This window comes from Cucurbita moschata, unplaced genomic scaffold (genome assembly GCF_002738365.1).
Source record: "Cucurbita moschata cultivar Rifu unplaced genomic scaffold, Cmos_1.0 Cmo_Scf00066, whole genome shotgun sequence".
NCBI classification, from domain to species: Eukaryota; Viridiplantae; Streptophyta; class Magnoliopsida; order Cucurbitales; family Cucurbitaceae; genus Cucurbita; species Cucurbita moschata.
The window spans coordinates 799,347-807,396 of NW_019268582.1; the positions used below are offsets into that span (position 1 = coordinate 799,347).

Genomic DNA, 8,050 nt, shown 5'->3' on the forward strand with positions numbered 1-8,050 from the left:
ATGTTGATTTTGTCTCTAATCCGGCCTATGATCGGTGGTATGATCAGAATTAATAGGTCCTTGCGGTCCTCTCTCCTCCATGTTTGAGGAGATTCTTCGCGATGTGGTTGTTGCTACTACGTCCAAGGAGGCGTGGGATACCCTGCAGCGGATGTTTTCGTCGTCAACTCGTGCTCATACTGTTTAGATTCGTGTTGAGCTCGCCATGTCCAAGAAATGCGATCTGTCTGCTGCAGATTATTCTCGCAAGATCAAAGGGCTGGCCACCGAGCTAGCTGCCGTCGGCTCTACTATGCGAGATGATGACGTGATCACATATCTCCTCACTGGTCTTGACCCTGACTATGATCACTTCGTCACCTCGATGACTACCAAGAGTGAAGTTCTCATGCTTGATGATGTGTTTGCACATCTAATGGCGTTTGAACCTCGCCAACTACAACACCAGGCTGAACTTTAGTTAAATCCTGGATCTTCGGCCAATTATATTGGCTGTGGTTGAAAGAAAATAGCAGAAGGGTTGAAGGAGCAAAGACACAAACTAATTTTATCTTCTTTTTGTGGTGTATTACTAACTCGACACCATTTTCCTTTTATAATAAAAAAATAACACATTTCTTGCTACAAATCATCTACCACTCCTCCCACTAATTCCACTTCCTAAAAATTAGTTCTACTCTTCCACTACTTCCACTTTTCCTGTCATGATATCCCTAGCCTTTTTTTTATCCAAAAATAAACAAAAGAATAAAATAAATACTCACAGCTATTTTTAACAAAAACTTACGAAGCAAAAGAAATAAATAAATTAAAAAAAAAAGTTTATAACTAACAATCACTCCTCTAAACTTGTTTAACTATGCTGAATCGACTTTCTTCAAGCCAATCTTCTCTCTTAACTCGAGGAACCGTTGTCTTGCTAACGACTTTGTCAGAATATCCGCCAATTGTTCATCTGTGCTTACATATTTAAGTTCAATAGCTTCAGTTTGCACACATTGGCGAATAAAATGGAACCTGGTATCAATATGCTTACTTCGATCATGGTAAACATGATTTTTTGTCAACGCTATAGCTAACTTGTTATCAACATTAAGCTTGGGTTTTACTTGCAGTTAACTGATGTTCCTCAAAATCCTATCCAACCATACTCCTTGACACGTTCCAAAAGTTGCGGCTATATACTCAACCTCGCATGAAGATAAAGCCACCACTTTCTTCTTTTGTGATACCCAAGTTATTGGATTTACTCCAAAATAGTACACACTCCAGTTGTACTCTTCCTATCAGCAATATCCCTAGTCATATCACTGTCGCTAAATCCTCCTAGCTCCACATTCGACAGCTTCTTATAAACACAACTAAAACTTAGAGTACCTTTCACATACCTCAATATTTGTTTTACTGCGGTGAGATGTGAAGTTGTTGGTGCCTCCATGTATCTACTCATCACACCAAGTGAGTAGGCTATGTCGGGCCGAGTATTAACCAGATAGCGTAAGCTTCCAATAACACTTCTGTAAAGTGTTTTGTCAACCGCAGGTTCTCCATTTCCATGTTTGCTCATCTTCATTCTTGGTTCCATGGGAATCGAACAAGGATTGCACTTCCCCATTCCTAGCTTCTCTAGGATTTTTCTTGCATATCCGGCCTGACATAAAGTGATTGATTCACTGCTTTGTCGTACCTCAATACCCAAGTCCAAGATCGCTCATCTCAAATTTCTGTTGCATCTCTTCCTTGAACTGAGCTGTAACTTGTTTGTTTGAGCCGACTATGATTAAGTCATCCACATATATGCTAATTATCATTGCTTCAACTCCATTAATTTTCTTGTAGAGAGCATATTCCTGTGGACATCTAACAAAACTAAGTGACTGCAAACATTGATTAAGTTTAAAATTCCAGGCCCTCGGAGCCTGTTTTAATCCATACAAGGCTTTAAGTAGTTTTAATACCATGTTTGGATTTTCCTTGTCAACGAACCCTTCTGGTTGAACAACATACACCTCCTCTGCTAACTCATCATTCAAAAAAGTTGTCTTCACATCCATGTGATGTACTTCCCAGTTCTTAATTGCTGCATAGGCAAGAATTAATCTCAATTTTTTTAACCTGGCCACTGGTGCGAATACTTCACTGTAATCTACACCAAACTGTTGTGCATATCCCTTTGTCACGAGTCTCGCCTTATGTTTCATGATCTCTCCATTTAAATTTTTCTTTAATTTGAAAATTCATTTGATGCCGATTGTTTTATGATTTTTCGAAAAATCTGCGAGTTCCCACGTTCTGTTCTTTTCAATGGAGAGAATTTCAGACTTCATGGCATTCCTCTCGTTTTCATTCTTAGCAGCTTCCTCATATGAGTTTGGCTCCTCTATAGAAAAAAAACAAAGGCCCACTGCTTTCTCCTCTGCTTCGTTCGTTTCTCTATAAATATCTTCAAGAGATCTGAACTTTTTCGGATTCGACAAGCTTGATGATGATGCATTTGAGGTACTGTCTGACGTTGATAAAGTTGAGGACGAATTTTTCCTTTGCCTTTCATCTAGATCAACTTCGATTTGTTCAATATTCCTCTCCTTTCTTTCTGAAATTTGAACAATGAAAGTTTCCCTTTGTTCATCATCACTGTTTGTGATTTCTTCCCAATACCACTTTTTCTCCTCTTCGAACCTCACATCCCTGCTCACCATAATTATGTTCTTATGTGGATTAAATAGTTTGTAAGTTTTGGTTCCATCTTCATATCCCAACATAATTGTCTTCACACTCTTATCAACAAGTTTAGGAAGGTGTGAATATGTATTATTGGCATGAGCAAGACACCCGAAGATTTTAAAGTGATGAACCTTCTGTATCTTGTCAAACCAAGCTTGATACGGTGTACCATCTGCAACTCCTTTTGTTGGCGATCTGTTCAGAATATACACTGCAGTTTTGACAGCTTCTCCCCAAAATTTTGCAAGCATCTCTTTGCTCTTTAACATACATATGACCATCTCTACAACCGTTCGATTACGTCTTTCTACTACGCCATTTTGTTGTGGTGAAAATGGTGCAGTAAGAAATCTCTTCATGTCTTCATTCTCGCAATAGTCTTTAAAAGCAGTAGATACGAACTCTCCTCCACGGTCCATTCTAAAGCTCATCATCTTCTTGCCTTTCTCTACCTCCACACTGATTTTGAACTTTTTAAATACCACCAGTGTTTCATTCTTGTTTTTCAACAAAAAAACCTACATAAGTTGTGAAAAATCATCCACGAGTAACATAAAATATTTGTTACCTCCATAATTCATTGGCGAAATAGGTTCACATAGATCTCCATGGACGAGATCCATGACTCCTTCGCACGATATGTTGCTGTTCACGGAAAAGGAGTCCTATGTTGTTTTCCAATTAAACACCCATCATAGAATTGATTGACCTAAGTGATTTTCGATAACCCTTCAACCATTCTTTTGTCATTTAATTGCTTTAAAGAGTGAAAATTCAAGTGTCCATACCTCGCGTGCCAGAGCCAACCATCGTTACTGATATTTGTCATTAAACACACCTGATCCGCAAGCTTCAGCTTTGCTACATACAATCTGTTAGATTGTCTGGTCACCATAATAATCAAGCTCCTGGCCCTGTCATATATCTTCATCACATTGTCCTCTATGACAATTTTATTTTCACTCTCGTCCAATTGTCCCAAACTTATTATATTGCTTTTGAGTTTGGGTATGTAATAGACTTGTGATGAGATCAAGTGCTCATCGGTTTTGCATTTGAAGAGCACTATTATTCGACTACAAATGTCTATTACAGAGTTATCACCGAAATGTACCTTTCCAACAAAAGATGTGTCGAGCTCATGAAACACCCTCCTTTCTCCTGACATGTGGTTGCTTGCTCCAGTATCTAGGTACCAGGAATTTTCAGCTCCAATATTGGCTGGTGGCGGCACTATAGTTTCATTCAGCATCACAAAGTTAGGCTCTTTGTCACTTGTGGTTCTAATTTCACATGCCTCTATCATCAGAAGTGAAGACTCCTCATCCTTTTGCATCTCTATCAAGTTGAGTTGTTCGTCTTTTGTGGAACACTCTGATGCGAAGTGTCTCATATGCTGCAACCTGTAACATTTAATTTTACTTTTGTCAAACTTCTTCTTTTGAGTTTGTGACTGTTCTTCATCTCCTCGATGCTAGTCACTTCTCCCACGGTCTCTCCATCTTCCATGACCCCGTCCCCTGCCTCCTCTCAAACTGCTTTGATCCTTCCCTTCTTTCTTTAAGGATTTTGCATTCTCTCGTCCCTTCCATTCGGCACGAGTGAGGAGAACGATTTCATCTTTTTCTCCAAACTCTTGCAACCTTTCTTCATGTGCCTTGAGTGATCCAATAATCCCATCAACTGATTTTGTTTTGAGATCACTGAACTCCTCAATCGTTGAAGTGATTTGAAGAAACTTTGCAAAGGTGGATTGTAGAAGTTTCTTAACTACTTGGATATCATCCACAGCATTGTCGAGGCCTCTCAATTTGTTGACAATAATGGTGAGTTTTCCAAATACTCATCAATACTTTCTGAATCACCCATCTCAACGCTTCAAATTTCTGCCAGAGAGTCTGCGTTCTAACTTCTTTCACTCTTTCCGCACCTAGATTCATATTTTTCAACATGATCCAGGCTTCTTTGGTCATTTTCTTGGCACCCAACTGTAGCAACGTATCTTCTCCAATACTTTGATAAATAGCTGCTAAAGTCATCTAATCTTTACGGTTATCTACTGTTTCGGGTGATTCAATTGCCTCCCAAACACCTTGTGTCATCATAAATATATCCATCTTAATCGCCCAAGCTGCATAGTTGCATTTTGTCAACATCGGGTATTTGAATGTGACAGATTCCTCATTTTCTTGAATCCGTACACTCACTTAGAAGAAAATAACATCGGGTATTTGAGGCATCATATTCTATTGCACAGGTGCTTTGGCTCCTGTCACTCGATTCTTGTCTCATTTTTTGATCTCTCTCCCTTCTTGACCGCTCAATCTCTAGGTGAGACATGATTGGAAATAGGCCTTGATCTTGTAGCTTTGATACCAATTGAAAGAAAATAACAGAAGGGGAGAGGAGCAAAGACACACAAATTAATTTTATCTTCTTTTTGTGGTGTATTACTTACTCGACACCATTTTCCTTATATAATAATTTAAAAAAAAATAACACTTTTCTTGCTACAAATCAGCTACAACTCCTTCCACTAATTCCACTTCCTAAAAATTATTTCCACTCTTCCACCTCTCCTGACACGGTATCCCTAGCCTTTTTTTAGGAAGAAATAAACAAAAAATAAAATAAAATAAATACTGACAGTTATTGTTAACAAAAACTTATAAAAAAAAAATAAATAAATAAAAAACAATTTTATAACTAATAGTGGTGGTCAGCAGAAGAACCGTGGGCGTAGGGATCGTGGTTGTGGCCGTTCTCGAAGTGGCGCGCCTTCTCGTCCTGCTGATGATTTTCGTGACCCTTCTGCTCATCCTTCCTACCAGATCTGTGGTAAAGTGGAGCATATTATCGTTTGCTGCTGACGTAGGATGGATGAGTCCTATCAAGATGAACCTTCTTTTGCGACACTGGTAGCTACTTTCTCTAATAAGATTGATCTAAATTGGTACAGCGAAACAGGCGCCACTGATCATATCACTAGTGACCTGGATCGTCTCGCTGTGCGTGAACGCTATCATGGAAATGAACAAGTTCAAGTCAGCAATGGATCAGGTTTGTAGATTTTGCACACTGGTCATTCTTCAATTAATAGTGCTACTCGTCCTCTTGCATTACGTAATATTTTGGATGTGCCTGAAATTTTCAAACATCTTCTTTCCATTCATAAATTTTTTTGTGATAATGACGTATTCTTGAATACCATCCTTAAAAATTTTCTATTAAGGATCAACGATCGAGGAAAAGTCTTCTAGACTGGAGGTGTGAGTCTGGTCTCTATCCTATTAAGCCATTTGATATCAATGATCTCAAGCACACCTTAGTGAGCAGATCTACTACTCACGCTCAATGGCATGCACGTCTTGGACATCTTTCATCTGAAGTAGTAAAGTCAATTTTGCGTCTCAATTATATTTTGTGTGCTATTGACACCTTTTCCAGTTTGTAATGCGTGTCAAATATTAAAAAGTCATCGGTTACCATACACCAGTTCTTTTCATAGGTCTTCGTCACCTTTGGAACTAATTTTTTGGATGTTTTGGGTCCGACACCTCCATCTATTGGGGTTTTTAAGTATTATATCAACTTCATTGATGATTTCAGTAAATTTTCGTGGATCTATTTGATGCATGATCGTACAGAAACTCTTCATATACTTTTTTAGTTCCAAACTCATGTTGAACGCCTCCTGGATACTAAAATCAAGTGTGTCCAGTCTGATTCGGGTGGGAATATCAAAAAATTCACAACACATTCTTTCGTTCTCTTGGAATTGCTCATCGTGTTTTGTGCTGTAACGACCCTAAATTTCCACATATCTAGAGTCGCCACTAACGTCTCATGCTCATCTATAATGCGGAAATATAACTCTTACTTGAACATCATTTATAACGTAAACTTCGAAAAACGTTTAAAACAACTTCTTCTCTAGAAAACACAATTATGGTCTTACGTGTTATGCAAGAAAGATGATAGCGGGGTTATATTCATTAATGATAAAAGTAGAAATATTGGGGACCTCATGCATTATGTGTGCTCATGCATTGGGGGGATACCCCTATTCCATCACGAGGGTACGGACGCATACATCCAATAGCAGGACAACGATCGTTATGTTTTGCATAGCGCTGCATTGACGGTTACTAGTTCTAACGGGTGTCCGGCCTAAGGAGCTCCTAGAGTATGCTCGCCCGACAAAGAAAGTGGCCTAACGGTGTGCGAACTGACTGGTGAGCCCATACTCGCACGTATGGGCTGTGTGTAGAGTATATGGTACACGTCCAAATTACCCGTTAGGACAGTACCGTAGGAAAATAGATTGAAAGAATAGATCCCATCATTGCGTTCGCATGTTCTTGCATTTAACCGCAATAATGAGGTCAATTTCTTTAAATACTCAAGACATGTACTGATACATTTTTCAGGTTAAGGCAAGACATTCTTGTATGGCTGACGACGGCATCGCAACTCGAGACCATGGCACATGCATAAGATAGTGGTATTTATTTTCTTAGACTTAGGCTAGAATAGGATGTTTTTTAACTTAAACGCTTATTTATTTTATTTAGTCTTTTGTTGTGTCGTTTTAAAAAAATGTTTTCAAAACACGCGTAAGTTCATGGTTGTGTTTTAAGATTAAGGATATGATTTATGGAATTTAAATGAAGTCTTTCGCATTCAATGTTACAGTAGCGACTTTGAATTAAGTAGAAAATTTCGAGTCATTCCAAAAAAAACTTCAAGCTATATCTCTCTCCTTATACCATTTATATTTTAACTCATCCATCTTTGAGAAATCATAAATTGTGATCCTTGTTGGGTTCGACTAGGAAATTGAAAAAAAAAACATTAGAAATCATGTTTACGAGCCTAATTGACCTAGTTACATGATAGCTAAGCTTAAAAAACATAACGATTTACGGTTTAGCATATTATTCAGTTTTACAACTTACGAGTGCATAATTGCGAACTCTGACATTTTTAATATGTTTATAAGTATTTCACCATACCTTTGTTAATTTATTATCTCTTGGTTGAGTACGCTAAGTGTCACGGTCATGTTTGTCCAAGGCATGTCACCCATGGCCGCATGCCCGTGACATGCCGAAACCCTTGCCTTGTAGTACTACTTTACTGCTTCTTTTTTTTTCTTCTTCTTTTTTCAAGAGTATGACGTTTTGGCGAAGTCATGGCTACGTGGGCAGACATGGAAGGCGTAATAGCCCAAAAACATAAAAATAAATAAATAAGTAAACAAATAAAAAAATTACCTTTAAAATTAAAAAAAAAAAAAAAAAAAAAAAAAAAAAAAAAAAAAAAC

At 38.1% G+C, this 8,050-nt stretch overlaps 1 protein-coding gene and 1 non-coding gene across 2 annotated transcripts; one reads left to right on the forward strand and one right to left on the reverse strand.

Annotated features, from left to right (window-relative positions):
• Positions 1-289: 289 nt before the first annotated feature.
• On the forward strand, positions 290-429 carry LOC111437817. The gene has a single exon (XR_002709500.1). It is a non-coding gene; the product is annotated as a small nucleolar RNA Z247 (small nucleolar RNA).
• An 817-nt stretch (positions 430-1,246) lies between these two features.
• Positions 1,247-1,615, reverse strand: LOC111437770 (uncharacterized mitochondrial protein AtMg00810-like). Its single transcript, XM_023075835.1, has one exon. The coding sequence runs from the start codon at positions 1,613-1,615 to the stop codon at positions 1,247-1,249; it is 369 nt and encodes a 122-aa protein (XP_022931603.1).
• Positions 1,616-8,050: the final 6,435 nt, after the last annotated feature.